This window comes from Cynocephalus volans, chromosome 13 (genome assembly GCF_027409185.1).
Source record: "Cynocephalus volans isolate mCynVol1 chromosome 13, mCynVol1.pri, whole genome shotgun sequence".
Lineage (NCBI taxonomy): Eukaryota > Metazoa > Chordata > Mammalia > Dermoptera > Cynocephalidae > Cynocephalus > Cynocephalus volans.
This window is the reverse complement of record NC_084472.1, coordinates 79,001,451-79,029,086: the sequence shown is the minus strand read 5'-3', so window position 1 is coordinate 79,029,086 and position 27,636 is coordinate 79,001,451. Positions and strand designations below refer to the sequence as shown.

The 27,636-nt window shown below is 36.4% G+C and overlaps 1 protein-coding gene across 2 annotated transcripts in view; it reads right to left on the bottom strand.

Moving 5' to 3' along the window:
- Nucleotides 1-9,085: 9,085 nt before the first annotated feature.
- GALNT7 (polypeptide N-acetylgalactosaminyltransferase 7) overlaps nucleotides 9,086-27,636 on the bottom strand; it is a 141,163-nt gene continuing 122,612 nt past the window's right edge. For both annotated transcript variants that reach the window (XM_063077058.1, XM_063077057.1), the window contains exons 7-12: nucleotides 26,540-26,657; nucleotides 24,902-25,024; nucleotides 18,627-18,845; nucleotides 14,586-14,684; nucleotides 13,071-13,199; nucleotides 9,086-9,592 (exon numbers count right to left, since the gene is read on the bottom strand). In XM_063077058.1, coding sequence (XP_062933128.1) covers nucleotides 9,455-9,592; nucleotides 13,071-13,199; nucleotides 14,586-14,684; nucleotides 18,627-18,845; nucleotides 24,902-25,024; nucleotides 26,540-26,657 — 826 coding nt within the window. In that variant the 3' untranslated portion in view covers nucleotides 9,086-9,454. The remainder of the gene's footprint in view (nucleotides 9,593-13,070; nucleotides 13,200-14,585; nucleotides 14,685-18,626; nucleotides 18,846-24,901; nucleotides 25,025-26,539; nucleotides 26,658-27,636) is intronic.

The window sequence follows — 27,636 nt, the reverse complement described above, 5'->3', positions numbered from 1 at the left end:
AGGACATTGCATTTTGTGTTTTTTTAAAAAAGTTTTGTAATAAAATTATGTATATTACTTCTATTGTCTTTGTCTTAATATGCTAAATTAGTTTTCACTTTGAAGAAACACTTTAAGAGTGATGCCATGTCAACGTTTTTGTATTTTTGCTTAGTTCTTAGGCAGTTATTTAAAACATTTTAAGGGTTAAAAAGAAAATCAAACATGCCCATATTTATATTTGCAAATTGTTCTTAAAAAAGCGGACCTGGAACTTAATGAACTATAAGAACTTATGCAGTTTTGCAGAACAATTAAGTTTTGTTCTTGACATATCGTTTATTAGCTAACAAAACTCCCAAAGGATTTTTTTTTTTTTTTTTTTAACTTAACACTTTATTTTGGGGGAAAATTTCCTTTAATGTGAGGAAAAAGAGGATGGTGAACAATACCTAAAAGCACATGAACTAAAAAAAAAAAAAAATCATTAGCAACAAGGTTAAGTTTTCTCTTGATAAGCTGAACTAGTAGTGTAAGGTAGAATACCAGAGTAGATTTTGAGTTATATCTTTTTTAAAATCAGTTTGGTCTTAAGCTTTAGGATTTGTCTAAGAAAGCATTTGAGATGGTTATCATGATTTCCCATAACAAATTTAACTAAATTTCACTAGGATTTATATTTACAGGAGAAGGGTAATTTTAGGAATGCTTGTTTGAGGAAGCAGAGTTAAGATAACTGTTTTGAATACTTGTTAGATGTTTCTAGTGAAAGTTGACCGTTGGCTAAATTCTTACAGAAGAAACCTATTTGTGGACAACAGTATAGTTTAACTTGACAATCTTGGTTACCTATTAAGTTTTTACAAAAGTCAGGATTCTTATTTTCCAACCACAGGAGACTTGGTTGTGTCTCATGTCATATTTGGAATAAATATTTGGTAAGGTTTATTTCATTTCTTAAACAGAAAATACTAACCAAAGTTTTGTTAATATAATTAGCATAATTACCGGAGCAAATGGATTCAAGTTAAATCTTCAAACATCTTTATGATTGCCTTCTTTTGATTATATCCTGATATACACATACCAGTTTGAGGCTTTCACTGATCACAAAATGAAAAGTAAATTTTGTTTTCTGGTGTTAGGTAATTTAATACACCAAAACATTTGGGATAATGTATTTTAGATACCTAGGTGTGAATCCCAGTTGACTAGCACTACCTTATTTCTCCCCCTATTATAAGTGGTCAGTACCTATTTTACAGTATGATTAAATGAAAACGTAAGGTATTTTAAGACAGTACGTAGTGTATAGAAGAGATGTTAAATAGATGTTAAATACGAATTTCTAAAATCTGTTTCCTTAAGAATTTCTAAATGTACAAATTAGACCCATGGAGCATACCTATTGGGTTCCCTGTCACCTTTTTGGAAGTCTTTGTGATGTCTTTCATTCTGTTCTCTATGTAAGATATATTTTAAGTTTGTACGCTAAGAACAACTCAGGAGCTGCTCCAGAATAACCTCAGGGTTTGAGATGGTTCTGCCTGGCTAATGTTTTATATTCTGTAAGTGTGGATCAAAATTCCAAATCCTTCTGAAAGACTAAACCAGTAAGCTTTTCAATAATCAAAACTAGGTAACTTCAAGGAATGGACATATTGATTGGAAAGCACTGAAATGAGGTAGGAATTAGCTTCTACACCAGATCAGCCACTACTTGGAGGTATGTGTATAAAAACCTTTTTTTTTCCTTTTTAAAAATAGGTCATATCTTGATGGTACAAAATGTAAAAATATGTAGTGGGTAATTCATATCCTTCCTTGATTCCCAGTTACCTTGCCCTCCCACGAAGCAACCCCAATAATGCAATAAATTATCCTTCAGGAAAGACGTAAGGATAAATAATCATATCTACATGTACAAGTATATATATTGGTATTATACAAATGGAAGCTTATATTCTTAATTTCATCACTTTATAGATTGTTCTCAAGAGCTGACATGTTCTTTTAAATAGCTATCTGTAGTATCCCATTGAATAGATCAAAATTCAACAAGTTCTCTACAAATATTTGTTGTATTTTTTTGTTTTAAGAACAATATTGCTATGAATAATATCCTTGTGATTTCACATGTGAAAAAAGTTCTATAAGTGAAGTAGCTGGGCCCATGGGGATACATGTTCTAAAATTTGCTAATTACAATAGCTAAAACCTGTACTTAATATATGAGAGAAGCTGCTGCTGTGCTTTGTTTCTCCACAGCAATGAATGTTTTGGAGTGTCTATTTCCTCTCAGCAACATAAGAGTTCTCAAACTTCTCAGTCTTTGTTATTCTGATATATAAAAAACATGGTTTCTTCTATTATGAGTTTAGTAATTTTTAAGAGTCATTTTTGTGTTTTCTTTCCTGTGGTCTTTTGTCTCATTGGTCTTTTTATTAAGTTTGTGGGAGCATTACATATGAAGGAAAATGACCCTTTGTGACATATATTGTAAATATTTTTCTCCTTGTCTTGCCTTTGTTTATGATGCTTTCTTCATAGAGATTTCTTATTTTTATGTAGGCAAATTTGTCAATTCTTTTATGGCTTTGGGAGGCCTTTCCCACTCAAAGATTATAAAAACAATTATCTTTTGTTTTCTTACCTTTTTAAAAAAATTTAAATCTTTGATCCTTCTGGAATTTATTTTGGTGAAAGGACTGAGGTAGGGGCTCAAATTAATTTCTCTTCCAATGTAAGCCACTACTTTTAATCTTAATCTATAAAAGCAGGGTACTGAAAAAGATCCTAAGATCCTTTACATAGGAAAGCACTTAACTTCAGACTTGGTCAATAGATGACAGTATGCTTTTTTGGTTAAGTATTTTGCTTAACAGCATCATTTAAGTAGTAAATCATAAGCTTGTCTTAGAATAGTACAAATAAAGCATTATCTTAAACCTCACTTTCCACTACTACATATGCCACTTAAAGTGTTTTACAAAGTAGTAATTTTATTTCTTGGGGAACAGCAGGAAGAAAGCTAAAGGAACTGTTATGCCACTGCATAAGATCTAGTCCTTTTAAAATAAAACTTCACACCTCTCTAGAAATACCATTTTTAAACTAGTTCTTTGTTGTCTAAACAATGACATTTTTGGAGACTGACATTTTTAGAGAAAGAAAGAATACTGACAGTAGGAAATGCAAAGACCTATAGAGGCTAGAAAAGGAAAAGGGCTGGATGTGGGGAGCATACAGGAATGTAAGCTCTGTGAGGGCAGTGAAATTTTTGTTTTCGTATACTACTGTATCCCTAGTGCCAGAAACTGTGCTATGTATATTTGTAAACAAATGCCCAGGATAAAAGGGGACAGCTACTATTTAGCTCAATTCTGTTGCTGGATGGAAATGTGTGTCTAGGATTCCGAGATCTCCCAAGTTTTCAAGTGAAACCAGAAATCTAGATTTTAAAAATGTGAAATCTGAATTTTAAATATTGGCAATGAATTCAAATTTGGGGATCAAAGAAAACATGTCTATAGGTAAGATTCTGCCCGAGTTGCCAGTATACCACTTCTATAAAGTATAGGTAAATATAAGATTATTAATAAGAATGTTTACTTCAGTCAGGTCTGTCATTAAAAGTTTATGCCAGCTAAGCTTTGGTTTTTGTTTTTTTTTTTTTTCCTGACATGCACCGGCCATCCCTATATAGGATCCGAACCTGCCGCCTTGTAGCTACCAGCACTGCACTCTCCCAAGTGAGCCACGGAGCTGGTCCCTGAGCTTTGTTTTTATAGATAAGAAACGCTTCTTGCCCTGACTGGAAATTTAACTTATTATTCTGTAGTAAAGGTAAATATAGACATTGTTTCTGAGGTTTCAATGAAACTTCATTGTGCTCCTAGGCCTTTATTCTTTAGTACTTAACAGTATAGACTTCTCTTGTAGTGAAGCTTATCCTCAGTGTTTCCACATCTATAGAATATAGTGACTCAGGAGTACAATTAGATTATCGTGTTAAAAGGAAAGAAAAATAACTTTTAAGCAATGTGTAGCAACAAATTTTAGACTGGAAATGGCCTTTATATCATCTGGTCCAGTCTCCTTTCCTCAGGAAGACATGGCAATCAACTCGGGCTGTCCTAGGACAGGTAAGAGATAGTATAATGCTATAGTTCATTCACATTTATGTATTATTCTTTGATTCTCCACACTTTTCCAAAAAAGATGAGATGGTGTATACAAAGAAAAAAAAGAATAAAATATAAACACATGAAGGGAAAAAACAAGGTTATGAACGAAATTAAGAGGGAGGTAGTTAGGAGCTTAGGCTTAGGAACCAGAGTTTGAATAAGGCTCTCTTTCTTACTGGCTTGGTACCATCAGACAACACATAACCTCTCAGTTTCTTTATCTGTAAAAATAGAATTTTAAGTAGGAGGCGGGGAGTGAATGAGGTAGTATGTTTAAGACACCCTGGTGGCAAGAACAGTAAATGCTCAATGAATATTAGCTAATTTACATACCTATATATATATATCAGTTAGTACAGATGCTATAATAGAGTATCAGATTCAGTTCTGAGACTCTTGACAGTCAAGGTGGAGAGGAAAATTAAAGAAGTTACATGGAAAACGTATTCTTTTAGGAGAGTTTTTTCCAGCATCAAATAGAAATTCCTTCTATGAGGTTCTCGGGATATTGAGTACCAGAGCTGACTATGTCCTTGACCCCAATTCTAAATCTGTGAACTTGGGCAAGTTATTTAACCTATCATGAATAAATGTGCAACTTAATGTTTATTTAGTTACTTTTGATATTTATAAAAGTTTGGTTCATGAAGTCTTTCGGGAATTGTCTTTTTCACTCAATGCTATTACTAAAACTTGATTATAACTAGTTTATTCATGTTCATCACTGTGTAATATTCCATAGTTTGATTAAATCACAAGTCATCCATTCTCCTGTTGATGGGCATTCAGGTTCCCAGAGTTTTTGCTACTGCAGATGGCAGTGCTAGAAAAATTCCTGTACAGGTCCTAAAGTACTCAAGTGCACTCCCTCCAGTAACCTGCCTTATTAATTCCAGCAGTCTCAAAGCAGCCCCAAACTCCCATTCTGCCTCCTCGGCTCAGTGATCACTACTTTGAGCTCCATTCCTTACACATAGTTGGGAAAGTTCTCCCAGGTAGACAAGACATCGTGAACCTGGGATTCACCTTGTGTGTTTCTCTTCTTTTAAATATCAGTCTGCTTTGCCTTTTATCCAGTTCCTGAAAACAGTTGCCCTATATATTTACCCAGTTTTATAGTTGTGTGGGATAGCAGGATAAGTTCAATAGCAATTACTATGTCATCGCCAGAACTGTAATTCTATCTCTATTTTCTAAAACTTTCTGTAAAAGTTTTAGTTTTGTTTTGGACATTTAATCTTTAATACAGCTGCAGTTTAGTTGCTCATATCAAAAGCCTAAGAGAAATTTCATTTAAAGATAATTTGAAGGGATACACTATCTTAGATATTCTTCAAGATGCACTTAGTTTTAACCAAGGGTTGAATTAGGCCACTGAAAACTGCATTCTACACATGCTATGTGAATGGCATGAGGTAGAGATGATTTTTTCCCTTACGGTAACCATTTTACCTCCAGTTTAACTTTTGAGCTTTTCTCCTTAATTCATAAAGTAGGGGTAATGATATCTGATATATGAAACACATGCATACACACACATAGCCTTTATAGAGGTCTCTGCAGGGTAGCTATCTAATTCTTATTAAAGACAGATTAAGACTTTGAAGCTAGATAATAATAGTTAACATTTATATTACTCTGACTTTGTGCCAAGAACTATTCTAAGCACTTTATATATGTTAACTCATTTAATCTTAATAACAACCCTATACAATAGGCACTATATTTCCCCCACTTAAAACTGAGGTATAGAGGTTAAGTAACTCATCGAAGTTCACATGGGTAATTTGTAATTTGTAGTGCACCAAAGATTCAAATACGGCAAACTTCAAAGTCCACCACCACACTATACTACCATTCAGATGAGCAGATTGTAACAACATTCTTATTATGAAAATGAAGGAGCCTTCTATTCCACATCTGCTCAGATGCAGGCCCCAGACCCAATTCACTCAAAATTAAAATCTACCAACCTCAATTATGGGCATTTAAAAATCTTAAAGAATTGCAAAACAATTATTGAATCTAACCTAGAGATAATCCTTCCTTTAATTTCTAATTCCCAAGTACTATTCTCTCTGACTTTTGTCCATTTTCTTGCAACAGATTGTTTCTAATGAATAATACATTTTCATAGTGCTCAATACTTTAAAAAAAAAAATGCTTTCACATGGAATAATTTTCACATACCTAAACTACTGGCCTATTAGGTATTTGGCTCTGGTCCGGTACCTGTCATGTTTTTCACTGAATTAAATGTGAGTTTTTTTTTAAAAAAGTTGAAATCTTTTATAAGGGGCTTAAGAAAAAGTTAAATATGGATTTTTTTCCAATTACATTTTGTCTAGAAATAATATATACTTCAAGATCCCTGTGAGAGAATGTATCTTAAAAAATAAGTGAGCCCTCCTCTACTCTAGTCTGGTGCCATGTCACTTTTTCAAATTTCTTAGCCTACCTCTACCACAGCTAAGAATTAGAAAACAATACAATAGACAAGTCAGTTGTGAGAAAAATCAAATCAACACAGCTACTTACTTGAATCTGTTAGCAGGTTTATTTTCTCTTGAGATGTCATGTTCTGTACCACAAAGTCCTATGGACTATCTCTAATTTCACTTTGGTTATGCTTTCCTTCTCTTCACTTCTCTCTACTTACTTGATCTGTCAGGCTGTAAAGAATTCTGATTTAAAGACATTTTTGTTTTCAATAGGCAATTATATTGTAGAATACACTGCCAAGAAAGATATATGTTGCTAGGGTTATTTTTTATAATTGAATGAGGGACTTAAAAATTTTTCTATACACAGATGAACAGGTAAAAATAAATCTGTTTCCTTCTTATTGATAGATAAGCTCTGAATATTCTAAGCACACGAAGCAGATTTCTAACCAACGCTCAAGCACATACTCGACTAATAACTATAGTTTATAATATTTTAGCTATTAAGTGTTTCTTGTAAACAGTAAAATCAAGTAATTCTTTCAAATGGAGTGTTTTAGACTTAGAAATGATTTTAAGTACTGAAAAAAACCCATGGATTAAAATACAATTTTATTTTTTTCTCACCTAAAAAATAAGCAACCCGGAATTAAGATATATATAAGCTTCTCAAATTTACCCTAATAAAATTTTGAATATTTATACAATTTCTACAGAAACATACAGTGTATCAAAATCTGCAAAAATCAAATTTATAAAATGTGTAGAAATGCATAGTGATATCATCAACTTACAAAGCAAGGATATGGGAATTATTTCCAAAGCAGCCTACAGTAGAAAATAGTCATTATGGCAGCAGCTTCTGATGTTTTTCGTTTGGTAAGTTTTCTGATTTCAATATATAGAATCATATTCATATAGTATCTTTTAATGAATTGCACAAAATACCCATTTAAAATTTACATGCACAGTTCATTGCCATCTTTCTTAGGCCTATGCATAGTTAACAAGGTTATAATCTATTCAGCATGAAAAATGGAACCTATCTGCAAACATACAAGTACCAATTCTCTCTTTCTTTTTTATAGTTGATTTATTTTGCAATTATATAAGCATATAAATGTTTTCCTTTTTAAATATGCCTAGAGATGACTAGAAATTAAAATGGTTGTTCACAGATCAGTAGCAAAATACAAATTGACAATTCAAAATTATAAATAAAACTTTGTTTAGGATGTTTAAGTTTACTCTCCAGATTTAAGAGTTAAGCTTGGAAGAAATACATTTTTAAATAAATGTAGGTCTTTTCCTTTCCTTTTTTAAGCTTTAATTGAAAATATTTCCCTCTGGCAGCAGTTTGTGAATTCCCTTCATTGTAATAACATCATGATTACAGGATCAAAAATGCTTAAATTACTTGCCATTCCCTACCTCATCACATTTCTTTTTTTTAGGGATTTTAATCTTTTGGGTAATGAAAGAGTATTTATTTAGAAATTAAAGTCTAATTGACTGCAGTATTTGGATCTCCTATAGTAGGTACTGTCTTAATAAATGTTTAAATTCAAACAAATCTTTTCACTGGAAAAATAATAAAAATACGCTTTCTAAAAAGAAATTAAGAAACACTAGGGAACTAACACCCAATTTAACAGAAAATAGATCACATTTGTTAATGAACTATATTCTTAGTTTTTTTTGTTTTTTGTTTTTAATTTTAAAAATGCACAGGAATTTTATTTGGGTGACGATATAAATAAAACACCAATTCACTCTTGGCTTCATAGGTTGCACATCTTAGGTTATAACGCTCAGGAGTTGCATAAGGCTTAATTTAGCAAGGGTTTGGAAATTCTTACTTCTGTCAGAATGAACCTTTGATGTGTTTACAGTGGTGTTTTGTTTTTGTTACTCCCCTTTTAAGTTTCAAATTTGAAAGTTATTTATAGTTTTCCATAGTGACAGGTACTGGGGAAAAGTAAATCCTAAATATCAGTGGACAATTTTTCTTTAGTTGGAAAATCCCTTTGTTATCCTAGGGGTTGGTATAGACAAAGGGCATTGGGAATGCTGGCAGGTAAGGGAGTTAATGCCACTCAATCTTCAAACTCTATAGAATAGCCTTGGGATGTTCTATATTGTCATTTCTTTTTTCAAACCATACAACATTCAACTTCATAGCAAATGGCAGCACATAAATTCATTTCTGAGTAGTAAAAGTATTCCCCATACAGGTGACAATTCCATCATTACCATCCTATAAATTTCATCAAAAGCTCTTGAAATATATACTGAGAAATGAAAGAGGCACTAAATGTGTTGAAATTCACCTTTCAAAAAAGCAGCATGACTTGAAGGAAGGCCACCTTGGCTGATAACCTGTGGCAGTGCTTCAAAAAGATGTAAAATTAAATAAAGACACAACAGGTTGATACTCACCAAGTTATATATGAACGTTTGGTTACTCCAACCTTTTTTCAAGTGTGTTAAAAAAAAAAAAAAATCAAACTGCCTTTCAGACCCCTGAGTGTAATCCCAAAGAAGACAATATGCTTTTAACTCTGTTCTAATACATCAGAGCTAAAGACAATTACCAACATCGTCTTAAAACAAAAATGATGTAAACATCTACAAAGTTTAAGGTAAAAGCAGTTTTGTAAACAGTAACTGCAGATGATAATGTTATTGTAAAATCACAGTTTATCACTGTCCTTCAAACTGATCAGGAGGTTCTGGGTTTGGAGCTGTACAGAGTTAATAATAGTTGCAGCAGGTTTCAGGCCGTTTTCAATCCTTTATAAATTTACTTGTCAGTAGGTAGGTTACTGGTTTCTTTTATTCTTTCTAAACACTATGGATGTTATTCATTTCCCACTTTTGAGTCATTTTATTGGAGTCACAATTGGAGATGAACACTTGATGTAGGACCTCTGAACGATCTAAGCACTTTCCTGAAGGAATGTGAGTAAACCTGTGCAGGTTCTGGAAAACACAGTGAGGAAAAAGAAGTTTTAAATTTGGACTCTTTTGGTATCACTGACATTAGAAGAGGTCATTACCTGGCTTTCATAAGGAGATAATTCAAGCAAATTGGACAAGCTTATACTAATCATACCTCAGACTTTGAATTTCTCTTGATTGTCAGTTTTCTAAGTCCTTTTATTGCTAAGTCATAATATACTATTGGTACCTCAAATTCAGTGTATTTAAACCTGAATTCATTATCTCCCCCTCCAAACCTACTTCTCTGGTTCTTATCCTGGCTAATGACAATACCAGCTTTCCAGTACTCAGGAAATAATGTACCTTTCCCTCATTCATTCATATTCCACCAGTCACTGAGGACTGATATTTGTAATATCTCTGGTTTATATCCTTCCCATCCCCACTGCAAATGCCCTAGGTTAGCCCTCATCATATTTTATAGGTTTCTTTACCATAGCTCAGGGCTTCTCAAAGTGTGATTCTCAGATCATCCGAGATTGGGTCTGCATGGTCAAAATTATTTCCATAATAATACAAAAACCCTATTTTCCTCTTTCACTGTGCTGACATTTATACTGACAGTGCAAAAGCAGCAGTGGATAAAACTGCTGGGGCCTTAGCATGAATCAAGCAATGACACCAAACTGTGCTAGTCTTCATAGTCTTCACTGCCATTACAATTTAAAAAGTAAATGCTGGTTTCACTTTAGGATGTCCTTTATGAAGAGTAAAACATTAATTTTATTAAATCTTGACCCTTGAGTATACTTAAAAAAAAATTCTATAAGATGAAATAGGAAGTATGTATCAAGCACTTCTACATAATGAAGTACAATGGCACTGAGTGTAAGCACTTGTGCAATTGACTTGAGAGGAGAACTAGCTGCTTTTTTCATGAAATGTCATTTTTACTTGAGAGAATAACTCATAGAAAAATTATGATTATTCAGATTTGGGTAACAGGTAGACATTATTTTTTTGAAAATGAAGTGAGCCTGTCACTTCAAGAAAACAAACAATAAAACCTGACAGTGTTTGTTGCCATGGATAAAATTTGAGTTTTCACGCAAAAAATTAAGTTTGGTAAACTTGTATCCACCACCATAAACTTGACAGTTTCACAATCTTTCAAGACTTGTCTGATGAAACCAATGGTTATGTTTTTTTGATATCGTATAATGAAATGAGTCAACATTTGGAAGATCTACATAACTTAGTGAACAATGTTTTCTAAAAGAGCAATGCATGATGTTACTAAAGCTTACATGGATAAAAGATCCATTCAAAGTGTAAGACAGACCAATGAATTTGAATGTAACATAGGACAAAATATTCTCTGATATGGCTTCAGATTCTACATTGTAAATAACTTTTAGGAAACTACCACTTATTGAGCTGTGGTGTAGTATCGAAGAAGAATAGCCACAATTATCCGAAAAAGCTATTAAATTACCCTTCTCTTTTCCAACTGCATGTTTATGTGAGGTTGGATTTTCCTCATGTACTTCAACTAAAACAACATTTCATATCAAACTGAAAGATGAAGTAGTATGAGAATCCAACTCTCTTCTATTAAACCAGACATTAAAGTGATTTGTAAAAATAACAGAACAATGCCATTCTTCTATGTTTTTGTGGGAAAATATAGTTATTTTTCATTATAAATATGTTATTTATAATAACATGTAATAGGGTTATTATTGTTACTTTTACATGAATACATAAAAACTTCATAAATTTCTCATTTAATTTCCAATTCCAGAAATATTTTAAGTGATAACCTACATAAACAAAAGATGTTTGGGGGGAGTTTCAATAATTTTTAAGAGTGTAAAGAAAATCCAGAGACCAGAAAGTTTGCGAACTGCTGCTCGAACTGATCTCTTTGTTTCATCAGTCCATATTTCTAATGTTTCCAGAATTATTTTACTAAGAATATCCATTGTTTCCTATCACTACCTTCGTTAAATAATGTCAATTGTTCTCCAAAACTTACAAAATGAAGTTCAACATTCTTTCCTATAGAGCACAATTTAGGGATAAGATTCTTAGAATTTTCTACACATTTTCATGCCACATTTTTGCTCACCCAGTTTTTTTTTTAAACCTATCTTCCAGCCTTTTTATACTTTAGGACCTGGTGCAGTAATACTTCATCTATGAAACTCATCAGAAATAATTCCTCCTATTAATCTCTCTTGTGTTGTCCTATGACATTTTGCTTGTTATCATTTCTACATTTTTTTCCTTTGCCTTAATAGTATAGTGTGCTTTAGCTATTTTTCAAATCCCCATACAGCCCACCACATCATTGGGCCTCAGTGTATACTTAGTAACAGCTGAGACACAAATATGTATTTACTGCTGTGTCCTTTAAAATAACTAAAACATGTACAATCCATTTTTTATCCATTACTTCTTGATGGTAATTTCTGGTCGGGTAGCCTTTTTTTTTTTCTTTTTTACTGTTTTCTAATATTGTTCTCACTGACCCCTACCATTTGTTGCTATTATTCATTTTTGTTTGTAAAATTAATGCTGTATTCTTCAGGGTTTATGTGAATCTTCTCCCTCCTGATTTGTTATAAGAAAAAAAAATCAGCAATTGACACATGCTTACCATTTCATGGTAATTATCCAGGAATGATAATAACTGGTAATACTAAGCTGGGTCATGATATCATTACTACGTAGCAAACAAATGTTTGCATGACTGATGGGGTATGATAAATATTGGACGAATACATAAAGTTGAGGGCTGCCAAGTTCTTTCAGTTTGAGGCAGCTTTCTCAACTTTTTGTTTCATAATAAATTTATTTTAGCCAAATCTAGACTTTGAAAACTATATATAAGTCCATTAGTATTTTGAAATACTTAATTTGCCACAGAACTTTGAATACTCACAACTGAAACAGAAAAACTGCCTTGGCAGTGTTAAATGAATAACTAAACTTGACCTTTAAAGCAAGTAATTGGCTACATTTATCCTGTTGTATTAAGCAGACACTGATAAGGAAGTTTTCAAGGCCTTGATTTCCAAGTTTTATTTGTCTCTATCTCCACCTGCTGGAAGACATGAGATATTAACCAAATATTATGATATAAATATATTTTGCTTTAATGAATGACTCATTTAGAGTTTAAAAATCAGATTTTGATACTAGAACGATGGTGATGATTGCCTCACAGAACGCTGATTTTCTCTTGTTACTGAAATTAGCAGCGGGTCTTCATGGGCATCATTGTGACCTCATTACACAACAATGTTGCACCAGAGAATAAAAGTGATGCCTCATTATGGAACAATGAGTCACCCAGTGCTCAGGAAAACCTATACAAATGACTAAATGGAAGGAAAATGCAAGTCAATTTGAATGCAGTTTTTAAGATTTAGTCATCTAAATTCCACATGCTAGCTGTTATTGAAAATGAAACAGCATATAATATTAATTCAGGAGTTGAAATGCAGAATACCTTGAAGTACTGCCATTCCTTAAATTCATTTAGATTACAGTGGGTAATCATAACTTTTGATCCATCAGCTCCCTTTGTCAAACACTGGTCATACTGCATGAGTTGATTTGCTTCATTGATTCGGAAAAGCTATTTAAAAAAAAAAGGAAGAAACACCTATAATTAAACTGAACGACTAATTCATTTTTCTATAATTTTTCTGAGTGTTCAGAAATTTAAGTGCACAGACAGGAATTATATTTATTTTGATGTTAGTGAGGACTTCTATTAACGCTTAAATGATTATGATCTTTGGCCTTTCTGATACAAAATGAGTCTTTAACACATGTTTATTATATACTAACAATGTCAGAAAGTGAAAAAGTGGAAATAGTTCTGATAATGTTTCACCATCTAAACTATACACAAGAAAAATGCACAATGAAGTAAGATAATATATTAGTGAAACATACATTACTGGCCCACACCCCAGTTTACTGGGAAATTGATTACTGAACAATATTTGCAAAAAACTTGTTAGAGAGTTAGGTTTACATAGTTATGGTAGTGGCATATACATACTGCCACAGGAATATATTTTAATCTCTTATATTAGACATCAGTTCTAGTTATTGATTGCTTATGTGAAAACCAATACCACCATTATTCCCCTCATTTAAGTGAATATTTTAGCATGGTCAGTTTTTTACAGAATGCTTTATGGTCAATTTTTTACAGAATGCTTTACTTCATCAAAACAAAATTATCGTTTCTTTTGCTGTGCAGAAGCTTTTTAGTTTGATATAATCCCATTTGTTTATTTTTCCTTTGGTTGCCCGTGCTTTTGGGGTCGTATTCATGAAGTCTGTGCCCAGTCCTATTTCCTGAAGTGTTTCTCCTATGTTTTCTTTAAGAAGTTTTATTGTTTCAGGGTGTATATTTAAATCCTTAATCCATTTTGAGTTGATTTTAGTATACGGCGAGAAGTATGGATCTAGTTTCATTCTCCTGCATATGGATATCCAGTTATCCCAGCACAATTTGCTGAAGAGGCAGTCCCTTCCCCAGTGAATAGGCTTGGTGCCTTTGTCAAAGATCAGATGGAAGTAAGTGTGTGGGTTGATTTCTGGATTCTCTATTCTATTCCATTGGTCAGTGTGTCTGTTTTTATGCCCACTTATTGGTGGGAGCTAAAAATTAATATATAAATTCACACACACACACACACACACACACACACACAAAAACAAAACAAAAAACGGGGGGGGGGAAGAAGATATAACAACCACGATTACTTGAAGTTGATACGACAAGCAAACAGAAAGGACATTGTTGGGGGGGGGGGAGAAGGGAGGGAGGTTTTGGTGATGGGGAGCAATAATCAGCCACAATGTATATCGACAAAATAAAATTAAAAAACAAACAAACAAACAAAAAACAAAATTATCAAATTAAAAACCAAACTAAACCCTGTGATCGATAAGCCTGGTGGCTCCCAATGCAGACCAATTTAAACAGTAAAGTAAGGTGATTTACCTGATTACCTCCCATCCTGTGGCAGGGTCCTAATTCAACAAAGCCTCCATTTGTTTTTCCCATGCTATCAATGCAGTAAGCAGTCTCTAAACCTCTGATCTAAAAAAAAAATGAACAAAAAAACAAAAAGAAGGCAACAGTTTAGTTTTTAATGAGCTCTAACATCAGAGTAAAAGAATTTCATGTTAAATTTTGCAGTTCACAGGGGTGATCTGGGTGTGTGTAGTGCCAGGTTATTACTGTAATTGTCAGTTTTTAAATAGTTTTGAGCATACCAGTATCTTTGAAGTTATTTATGGTCTTAAAGTCAAAACCAGAATGAGCTTATTCTTTTTTTTTTTTTTTTTGTCGTTTTTTTGTGACCGGCACTCAGCCCGTGAGTGCACCGGTCATTCCTATATAGGATCCGAACCCGCGGCGGGAACGTTGCCGCGCTCCCAGCGCAGCACTCTACCGAGTGCGCCACAGGCTCGGCCCAGAATGAGCTTATTCCAACCAAGGACATTGGGCTATAGATTTCCATAAAATACTACAGAAGAAAAAATAAAGTGATATCATTAAGTACAATTTCAGAATCATGATAATTCATGTGAATGAGAAGCAAACAGAGTAAAGCTACCTAACCACAGCAGTAAAAGACACTGGTCGAGATACCTAGAACAGAATCGGATTTGTAAGGTACCTTTTTCAAATGGATATGTAGCTGCCTCCATAGGCCTAGGTGGCAAAGGTCATGGCACATAAGCCAGGCACATAAGCCAGGCACTTTTCTCTGACTGGATAATGCAGGTGAAAAGCAAACACAGGCTTCCATCTTTGGGATGTACATTTTGTATAAAAACTATTTTTGGAAATATCGTATATTAGTCTGAGTTATAAATCACTATACTATTTGGATAAAATGTTTTATTCATTCAGTCAACAAATACTGGCTGTGCACCTGTGATGATAAGAGCTTCTGAAGATACAAAGAGGAGCAAGTCATGGTCCTCAGGACCCTCATGATCCATAGGAAAACGGAGGGGTAAGGGTCAGTCAGTAGGGAGGTATGAGCATGCAAGGAAGGAGCCACTCACACTGCCTGGAGGAGCTCTGAAGACTGCCCCCTGAAGGCATTTTTCAAATAGGTAGGGATTTACCCTGGAATGTTCAGGGAATGCTGAGAAATGAAGTATAAGGTGCAGGTGCCAGAATGAGCAGAGATTAAACTGAAAATGTATTCAGGGGAGATAGTAAAAGGAGGACAGAAAATTCCATTCATTCATTCCTTCCCATATTTATTCATTCATCAAATATTAAGCAGGTACCTATCGTATGTCAGGCATGTTGCTCTGATACACCAGTGAACAAATTAAAGACCCTTGCTTCAGTGAGCTTACATTTGCAGGGAAGGAAAGATAGAGTATAAGCAAAACATAGAAATAAATGATCTATTGTGTTAGAAAGTGATAAGTGCCACTGAAAAAAGAAAAGAAAACAAGTTGGGGGGGCGCTAGGGTGTTGGGGGGTAGGTAGCAGGTAGATATCATTGAAGGTGACAGGTGAGCAGACTTGAAGGAGGTGTAAGAGTTACCATACCTACAGATGTCTGAAGAAAAGCATTCTGGGCAGAGGGAACAGCAAAGGCAGGAGCATGCCTGGAGGAAGGCTGAGGAGCAGTGAGGACAAGGGGCTGCAGTAGTGTAGGGAGAGCAGTAGCAGGTGGGGCGAGAGGAAGGAGGCCAACTGATGTAGACCTGGGAGGCCACCGGCAAGGACACTACCTTCATTCTAAGTGAATGGGGTGTTACTGCAGGTTTCTAACAAAGGAGAGACATGACTGCTGTGTTCAGAATGGGCTGTAGGAAGACCAAAAAGTTAGTATCAGTGAGAGATCATGGTGGCTTAGACCAGATAAAGAGGGTTGAATTCTGGAATTGGATGTGGAGTATAAGAGAGAAAGAGGATTCAAAGAAGACTCCAAAGTTTTTGACCTGAGTAATCAGCAAAGACAGGTTGGGTGGGGGAAAGAGGGAGTTCACTTTTGGATACATGGAGTTTGAATGTCTGTTAAATATTCAAGTGGAGATGTCAAGCACGCAGTTAGATAAACTTGTCTAGGTCCTAGGAGAGAGATTTGGGTTGAAGTCAGAAATTTGAGTTATCAGCACAAAGATGGTTTTAAAGCCATGAGAGTGGGTAAGATCAGCAAGCGAATTCATTCCTTTCAACATAGAAGGCACTCTACTAATTAGGTGTTCTGGGAGATTGAAAGATAACCAATATGTGGTCTGGACCCATGGGGCTTATGGTCTAGTTGGGAGTTAAATGCAATTTGCTGTAATAGGTCAGATAAAGTAAGAGTATAGAAAAAAAGGTATTAAAACAAGAAGTACAGGGAGAGTAGCACAAGTGTCCTTTCTTGGTTTCTCCTTTTATTCCCAAACTCTAAATGTTGGTGTTTGTTAGGGACGGATCCCATCCTCTCTATCTATATTTTCTTCCTAGGTGACTTCATTCAGTCCCATGAAAAACTTACCTGCTGATGGGCCCCAAACATACATCTGTGGGGCGGCCTCTTTTCTGAGCTTCAGTATTGCATTGCCTATGATTTACGATCAATTAGGACTTGACAGCTCTGCCTGGATGTCTAACAGGCACTTTACATATGTGGAACACCAATAGAGAACCTGCAATTCTTCAGCCCCTCCTCATTCACCCCCTCTACCATTTTCTCAATCTCAGCTGCCACGTAATCAGCTACTCAAATAAAAAATAAAGCCCAGATGTCATCCCGGCCCTTATCCTTCACATACCAACCCATCAGTGATCTACCTCCAGATGATTCTGTATCTTAAATTTGTCTGCTTCTCTCCATTTCCACTCTTGCCACCCTGGTCTGTTTAAAACCCTCCCATGGCTACCCACCCCCCTCAGGATAAAGACCTCTCTCCTCACCTAACTGACACTCCTGCCCCATTTCATCTCTTCTTTTCTGCTGATCAAACATGCAAAGCATTCCTGCCTGAAATTTAAAGAGCCTTTGAACTCACAATTTTCTTCTTTACTTGTAACACTCTTTCCTGGCTCTCTGATTCACTGGCTCTTTATCATTCAGTTCTCAGATTAAATGTCACCTCCTCAGAAAGGCCTTCCCTACCCTTTCCTCTTGACCACATCACGTGTTTATTTCCTGTTTCTCTTACCTCCATCTGTCATTATTTGTCTTTCTGGACTGTTTTGGTCTCTCTCCTTTTCTGTGTAGGAGAGTGACTCGCACATAGTAGGCCCCCAACCAATATTTGTTGAATACATAACTAAGCAAAGGTACACAGACCTGAAAGTTCATGGCATGTTCAGTATACCTGTGAGGCAGCAGTATTCAGCATATGGGTGGATGCAATCAGAAATGAGGTTATAAAGGCAAGTTTGAAGAAGCAAAGAAATGACAATACAGATCAATGTCTTTGTTGTCCGACTTTTATTACTTTTAGTTACCATGAATTAAGTCATTCAAAAGCACTGTTTTTCAAAAAGCACTGTGAATGCCTATTGTATATGGAGTTCCTGCATTAGTCCACTGATGATTAAGGCCCTAAAGCACTTAGACTGGTTGGAAGATATGTAATTTGGGGTGTTGTGAGAACCTATGGAAAGATCATAGAACTGATTTTTTTGATGGAGTGGGGAAGAACAGAAAGACTTTTGAGGATTAGTGATCCCTAAGTTGAGAGCAGTAGGGTAAGCTGGAATTAGTCAAGAAAGGAAGCTGGAGTGAGGGGCGGGGAAATGGCAGGAGTTTCAGGAGGGGAGTGGACAGTGTCAGGCTAGAAAGCCACGTGTACAAAGGCTGGGAGGAGATCACACGGTGGCCAGGTGGTTGGGGCAGCTGTAGTTGTCTTGTAGAAGGTGAGGTAGGTGGATGTTACCAGACAGTTCTTACCCCAACTTTTCCCCAAGAATTCTTCTCATTCACTCACATATTTCCAACTCTCTTGCCTTCTCCCATACTCAAACTCCAAATGCATACTCTCTGAGATCTGAATATTGGCTGATACTTACTTCTCCCCAGTCAACATTTTTGGGTGGCAAAGGGTAGTGGGAGGTGATATCATAAGCTATTTCTTCCATAAACCACTTGAAACTTTTGCAGTTGTGATCTTCTCGAAATTTTTTCAGCTCAGATATATCCCCATATGGTAACGCCTTTGATTCAGGACGACTAGCATAGAAGTAGTCTTTATATTCATCCCACCAAACCTCTACAACTCTAACATAGTTCTGTGAAAAAGAAAATATTATTATGAAAAATACAAATAGTTGTGATGTCATAAACAGCCTTAGACACATGAAATACGACCAACATATAACGAACTCATATCAGTAGGATCTGGCATTTAATTAAATAACAAATGCAAGTGAGCTAATGACTCTAATATGTCATTTGCCAAGGATAAAAATGTCATGTATGTTCAACTAAAAAGTGATATACACAGAATCTGATATCCCCGAACAGGAAGACCATATATTCTAAGATAATATGTGCTATCCTGCAAACAGCGGAAGAAATCAAAGCTCAGACAGGGTTTATGAGAACCTGGCTAGACACTGATGCTCCTTCTTCCAGAATAATCTCTTTCTATTAGAACTACACTAGTGGTATGTGTAGGAAAAAAATCTCATTTTAGAAAAGATCATGAAAAACAATAGCTCTGTTTAATAAAACACATTTTTGCAGGTGAAGCTGTTGATCTTGTTATAATTACAACAGAACCACTTTACTATAACTCAAACTTAACTGAATTATTTTCCCCAGTTGGTTCACTTTAAGGCAACTTATCAAGAAATAAAATGAGGTGACATAGATCTAACTTCTGAGGTTTTACTGTATACCTGCAGGAATATATGTGATGAATTAGTATATACTTGATCCAGTCCCTTGATCTTCTATCAGTAAATTTTCTCTATAAAAGGCCTGAGGGTAAGCTCCTTTGGTTTTGGGGCCATACAGCCTCTGGGGCAACTACTCAGTTCTGCTGCTGTAGTGAGAAAGCAGCCATAGACCACATGCAAACAAGAGTGTGGCTATGCTCCCGTACTACTGTATTTTCTAAAAAGGGCTGGATCAGGTCTGTGGGCCACAGTTGCTGACCCCCGTCTTAAATGAAAAATAGGAATACCTAGCGATCAGATGAAATGTTTTCTAGGTTACAAGATAACTATCAAAGGGCAAACATGCCTCTGAATGTTTGTTGCAAAAGCCCATACAAAATTAGACAGTCCATGTCCTTCAGATACTAGAGAACCTGACGAGTTGAGTGTACATGCATGGATGATGGCAACAAAAAGAAGGAACATTCAACTGTTGGGATGGAGAGGGCCAGAGTGGCACTGTGTGGCTCACTCTTGAGGAGTGGTCAATTAGGTGGGAACTGTATTCTGGGCAAGGAGAAAAGTGAATGAAGTATGACAAATCATGCTGCATTTGGAGTCTTGTGGATAGTTTATAATAACTGGAATGCATGATTCAACGAGAAAATTTCCCTCAGTTTTTAAGAAGTTAATCTAGGGGGTCCTAAGGCAAGAGACGAGGAACCGCCTCCTCCGCCCAAATGCAGGCAAGAGGCAGAGCATGCCTGGGGTCCTAGGGCAAGAGCTGAGGGCAGCATCCCCTGCCAGGAAACAGGGAAGGAGCACTTGGAAAACACAACTTCCTCGTGGGTGGCCCACCACAACCATGGCTGCCACAAAAGTGGCTCAATGCCACAGCAGTCGCTACAGCTCCTGTGTGGCTCATCAGACTCCAGACTTCAGTGACACAAGGAGAGTCACCAGCAGAGACTGGAAAAAGAGGATGCTTCTCCCCTCAAAGCCCACTCTAGTGTAATAGAAGAAGCAACTGCTCTACCATGCTCCTGCTTTATTTCTGATGTTAGTTAATTTCTGTCTTCTCTCTTTTCTTCTTCATCAGTCTAGATAAAGATTTGCAAATTTTATTGATCTTTTTAAAGAACTAAAAAAAAAAATTATTAAGCAGACTACAAAGCACCACTGATGTATATATTTTAATCAAACATTAAAAACTCATTTCTCATTATGATCTTTTCTGCATCTCTTCTCTTATGACAGTTTTGAATTTCCTAAATCAGTTAAGAACGTTTTTTGTTTTGAAGAGTTCATCATAATACATTCCTATATTATTAAAATTTTAAAAAGTGTAAAAAAATTATTCTGAAAAACAAAGTTAATCTATATAAAGTATTTAGATTTGTGCCTGGTACATAATAGGCACTCAATAAGTGTTAGCTATTATTAATATTATTATTCTTTTTTTAAGGACTTTGAATTTCATCCTTGAGATAAGAGTCGTCAAAAAGTTTTAAGCAGGTAACCAACATGAGATCTAATTTTCAGGAGAATAACACTGGTGGTGAGTGGAGGGTGGACTGAAGCGGGTTGAACCTGATGGCAGGGAGCCAAGCGGGAGGCTGTGTACCACCCACGGGAGAGATCTGAGGAGCTGCACTAGGTTTAGAAAGTGATGGACTGCAGAGATATATCTGAGGTAGAATCACCAGGAGGATGTAAGGGAAGAGGACAACCATAATATGTCCCCAAAGTTTCATTCATGGCAGACAGAAAATACAGGAAAAGGAATCACTTTTGAGGAAAAGTTGAAAAGGTCAGTTTTGACTCCACTGAGTTTGAAATATCTGAAGGACAATTCTAGAAGGCAGAGCAGAAAAGTGGGCTGAAGAAATTGATCAGGTTTATTGGTGGATCAAATGGTGCTAAATTGGAGAAAAGAAAGGCCTAGCACATTCTAGGCACTAAGTGTATGCTGAATGTTATATTTATCGGGTAGTTTTTATGATATCTACAAGGAGTCTTCAAAAAGTTCATGAATCTCATCAAGGAGACTCAAATTATTTTCTATTTTTTAACAGAATTTTTGAAGTACACCTGTATGGTTAATTTTTATAGTGGATAAATATTTCCCTCTCAGCTCTTTTCCTTTTCCCTGCAGAACAGACCTTCTTGAATCAATCTAACTTTTCATTGGTGCTTCACGATTGTGGTCCAACTCCAAGTAGAGGTTCTTTTCCTGCACGCAATCAGGCCTGGTGTTAATTTGGTGCTATCTTTGTTTTACCGGGGATTTTTAAATCTCATCCCCTGTTGTAGTTGGGACTCCATTTGGCCAATTAGAAAGATGCGTTGGTCCTTAATGCATCTTTGCTCTGTCATCTATTCCCCTTTTGTGAACTGTCCAAGTTGCATCTGCCGCCAATAATAAACTTCCTTCTGTTTTGACTTGGTTAAGGGCACCAGAACATGAGGAGTATCAGAGTCACATACCTCTTAGAATTTACGAAAGCAGCCCAACCAAAGAAACTTTAAAGCTGCTTTGCCAGGGATAGAGGCCTTTCTTCTTTAAGCAGTAGGACATTTGGCATGCTATATGAAACTTCCTTGGTTTGTTCCTGACATAAGTGTCAGCTCTAAGAGTGATTAGACTGTGAAGAAATGTTTAAGAACTGGGTGACCCCAACATGACTAGACAATCACCAGATCATCATTCACTATGACACTGCTTCTAAAACTACCCTCCCCAGATAAAAAACTACTAACTCTCTTGGAATAAGATGACTGTGACATATCTCATTTTAGGACCTTGGGAGAGAGAATCTACATTGCATACGATGGTGGGAACCAATAGAAGAAATCAGAACTATGACTTATTTCCTAAGAAGTGTTAGTGGGAAAGAAGCCTAGGAGGATGCTCGTCCCACCAAAACAATCCTGTTGAGTTTAACTTAAAGCTGCTTTTTATATACAAAACTCTCAACTAATGATTTTTTTCTGCAGGTCCATGAGTTTTGGTAAAATACAAATTATCTATCTTATTTCTATACCTATGGTACAGGAGATAAGAAATTGATTAATATTCATTACAATAAAACAGTTTGGATGTGCCAATGAAGAGTGCAATAGTAGAATTTTCCTCTATTTTACGTGAGAGAGATGAATGTGTAGGCAGAAGGTAACATGAAAAAGGATTAATTAAAAAAAGATTAATTTATAAATCTTTGAGGAACAAAAGATTAGCACTGTTCAAAAATTTGATTTTGTTTATTACCCAAACTCCTAATATTATTACCTTAATTTTTAAAAACCAAACAAAAATAATATTTTACTCATATGAAAGTAATACAAGCTGGTATTTTCCTTTCAACTAATTCCTTACAGAGTGCCAGTCCTTTCTGAATTTATTTGAGATGTCTTCATGGAGAACATTCAATATAGGAATCTTAATCAGAATGGGATACAATAGGAGGTGAGGTCACCAAGATGGCATAGTAGGAGATGCCAGCCTTCATTCCTCCCACACAAAAACAAGTATAGACAGCTATTCATGAACCATGAAAGAATCTGCAGCAACACAGTGAAGCAAAAGAAATGGAGACTATCCACATAGAAAGATCACTGGTGAGATCTGCATACCCGAGAAAACAGGAGGTAGCTAAGAACAAAGAAGAAAGGCAGGTGATACTGATGTCAGCTATATGGTGGGAACCACCGTGGTCCCCAACAGCCTGCTCCACAGAGGACACCAGCATCTCTTGTCACTGAGGTAACCAACAGCCATTTATATGAGGGAACCCCAGAAAGAGAGATGCAGTGCACACCCCTCCCCATCCAAGAAGTGGCTACTGTTGAGCTGCTTTGGGAAATGATCCAGCACCTCTCCCATCCCTGAGCGAGCCCCGACCCTGAAGATATGGCCACCCTTCAAGGGCCCCCATGATAGACCAGGCCTCTGTGGCAGCATTGGGCCTGCCCTCATCACAGACACTGGAGTTATTGCTATAGCAAGCTAGTTTGCTCTCCAGACTCCAGAGCCATGCCCTCATTGCACATGTCCTGGCTTCAGGCACCAGCTCAGCCACCAAAGAGAGCTAGACCTGCCCTGACCCAGGGGCTGCTCTAACTCTACATGAGCCTGTGCTCCCATTCTTGGCTCCTGGCTACTTCACAAGCATCTGCACCTTACATACTACTACCAATGTGGCAGTAGGATTTCCTGCACCACAGGCACCAGCTCAGCTGCCACAAAAAGCTAGGTCCCATCCAACCCCAGAGCTGCTCTAACTTTGAGCATGGCTTTGTTCCCACTCTTAGCTACAGGCTGTTTCACAAGCATCCAGCACCTCACATTCTGTTACCAATGCAGCAGCAGGTATGACTGCACCCTAATCCCAGAGCTATAGTCCCTCTACTCATGCTCATACTTCTGGCTTCAGCACAATTTTCCCAGTGAGAGAAAAAGAGATCAGAAGGACCTTAGCAGCCATATCCACCTAAGACCCCAACATCCCTTGCTGCCACTGTGGACATTCATAGTCACTAAGGATCTCTATAATTATTATCAACACTGACCTCAGCTGACAGAACTGCACAGAAACTACACAGCTGACACCCTCACTGGTGGCAGAACTGCTGCACCCCATCCAATAAGTGCCTTTGCAACACCCCTTTTTCCCTTAGGGGAAAGACTTTCTGCAGTGAAACTAGCCCATAAAGTCTGCCTGAGATGACTGCTCCACCAAATGCACAGACATCAATGTAAGGCAACAAGAAGCATAAAAAGGAGCCATAACACTAAAAAAAGAACATAATACTCTCCCACGATCTGACTCCAAAGAAATGGACATATGTGAACTGCCTGACAAAGAATTCAAAATAGTTGTTTTTAGAAAGCCCAGTGAACTTCAAGAAAATACAGAGAAACAATTCAATAAAATCACTAGAGAACTAAAAATTGAACCACCTTATAACTCAGCAATCCCACTACTGGGTATATACCCAAAGGAAATGAAATCAATATATCAAAATAACACCTGCACTCCCATGTTCATTGCAGCATTACTCACAATAGCCAAATGGATAAAAAACTATAGTATATATACACAACGGAGTACTACGCAGCTATAAAAAATATGAAATACTGTCATTTGCAGCAACACAGATAACCAGCATGTTAAGTGAAGTAAGGCAGGCACAGAAAGACAAATATCACATAATCTCACTCATATGTGAAAGTTAAAAAGAAAAAAAGTTGTTCTCATAGAAATACAGAGTAGAATAATGGTTACCAGAGGCCCGAAGGAGAGGGAGAGAAGTGGGGATTAATAGGTACAAAGCTATGCTATCTACCCTAAGTGAATAATGTACAGTATGTGCATGTACTGGAAGAACACATTGTTCCCCACAAATATGTACAAATAAACATTAAAATAAAAATAAATAAATAAATAAAAAATAAAAAAACTCACCTTTAGAGTTGGAGAAGACCCGACATAAAGGGGTGGAGGATTTCCTTGCCAGCCCTCAAGACGGTAGATGTGTCCAACACGAGAACAAGGGACAAACAATAATTTGCCACCACACTGCCATATCTATCAAAGAAAAACACATCCTGTAGAAGTTACTTCAAGTGCAAAAATAAATTTTAACTGAAAATTTGTTTATAAATGCAAATCTAAAATCTAAATTAGACACAATGTCCACATGGAATTCATGAACTTAAGAAATCCTAAAATAATTTGCTTGTTTTTAAAACTTATATAAAAACAAAGAAGGCAATAAGAAGTCATAAACTACTACTAAGGGGCTCCTGTATACTTGTAGCCCCTAGCAACCTTTTCCCAGTATAACCTTGCAAAGTCATGAAGAATCTTCATTCTTAGCATCATTCATTATTTCCAGTGCTAATATACTTCCTACCTGGGAGATTATTATAATAACTTTCTAACTAGCTTCTTCACCTTCAGCTTTCTCTACTTAACTCTGTCCTTATTTATACTAAGGGATTATTGTTGCTGAAGGGCAGCTGTGGGTCACGTCATCTCTTGCTTAATATCTTTGATGGTTCTCCACTGCTTATCAAATACAGTAAAAATGTCTTAACTCAGCATTCAAGGCTCTTCAATATGGTCCACTTTATCTTCTTTACTGTCTTCCTTATTCATGCTTCCTGATTCTGCCAATTTGTGCTCCTTACTGTTTCCTGAATACATTCTTTTTGTTTCCACCTTTTTACCTTTTCCCATTCTACTTGCTTAGAAGTCCTTCTCCCCTCCCTTTAACTCTGCTTATTGATAGTATGCCTTACAACTAGAAAGTTCTGCCTCAAATTCTACCTCCAGAATGATGTTGTCTCTTAATCACATTAACTGATTACCACTCTGCGTTCTTACTGTGCCACGAGTTTAAGTATATTTCTAATCTCTTCTCATCAACTTTAAGTTCCTTGAGAGCAAGGACTGGGTTACTCCTCTTCTTCATTGTGCTAAGCACAGGACATTTAAGACAAGAGTTAATGAATACCTGTTTCACTCAAACTGTGATATCGTTCTCTCTTTCTCTTTGGGAAAATGGGGATAGGAGAGGGGGCTGAAGTGGGGGTTGGACCACAGAAGGTATTATTGCTCAAGGACTGCCTCAGCAACAAGGGAGATGCTGCAGGAAGACAGCTCCAATGTCAGTCTGAGGATGTGCAATCATTGTGGAGATCTGCTTCTGTCTCAAACCATCAGGTCCTACAGTGATAAAGGGTGACTACATCAGTGGATGGTCAACTTTGGCCCTAATACATACAGATTCTCCAAATGGCTTCTATAATAAAAGGTTCCGCCTTGGGGCGGCGGGGGTGTGTGTGTGCAGATATTTTCATTTCTGAAGTTTGCTGACCATAATTTTGAGCTGAGTCCTATAAATACATGGAAGTTTGGAGCTTGCATTTTGCTTTATTTTTCCCAAAAAGGCACACATTGTTTTTAAGTCATTCCTTATAATTTGGAGAAATGCATTATATAGGTTTTTTTTTTCCTCCAAAATAAACCAGCTTTATCCGAAAGTCATAAAAGTCAGTAACTACTTAGAAAATCCCATTTGTTTAAATGAAATGTTACCTTGTATGAGATCTCAAAGTTTTCACCACCCCAAATCTGGAGACCTGGGTCATAGAGACCCAGTTCAAAGAAGAACTCTCGTTCAATAGCAAATAATCCGCCAGCCATGGCTGGGGACCTAAGGAAAAGAAACACTGCAATAACCATTAAAGACAAACTCTCAATATCCCCTCACCAATAGACAATGAGCTTTTTGAAACACAGCCTAAATAATGCATAGAGGAGACATAACTGATGGCCAAACATAAAGAAATTATAAAGCCTTCTCTAAATAATCTGTTCATAATTCCCTAATGAATTTACCATAATTTCTAACTGAAATCAAATTATAGTTCATTACAAATTAGAGCACTGTGTCATTTCACCATTAGAGGGCACCTTGGTTCCTCTGTTGATATAAAAATTAAGTCTTAGTTTCTAGTTAAAATAAAATTTTCTCTTTCATTCCTGAAAACACTAAACCATATAGCCGTGGTCTGCTAACTGCTCACGATGATTTATGAGTCATCCTGGGATGAACAAAACCATACACCATGGAAGTAGTCAGTCATTTTTTAATTTTATAGCTCAGGGGCTTGCCAAATAAGGGTGTAAATCATCATAGAGGAGCCACAGTTCATTCAGAGTTTGCAAACGTAGCACAGAAATGACAAAGGAGAATCAAACATGGATACTTACAGGGCCAGGCGGTAGGAATGCAAAAGGGTGAGCTCTGGGGCTTCCTGAATGGATCTTAAATGGAGTACTTCTTATGCACAAGAGAAAAAAGATTTGATAGCTTTGTAGGAACAAGTCACTCCCACCACTGGGAGAAATGACAGTGGAATCATTTTTTTCCTGCTCCCTGTCCCTCCCCCCTGAATAATTAATTATGAATGCATCATAATTCTTAAGTTTTAGGGTCCTTAATACTATTATGGTACCTTCTTCATCATCACTCCTAATATTCAATTGATCACTAAGTCCTATTTATTCTACCTTGAAAATATATCTTGAATCTAATTTCTTTCCAACTTCACGGCCACCACCCCAGACCAACCCAACACTGCTTGGACTCTGCAGTATCTCCCCAACTTGCACCCTTTATTCTGTTCTGC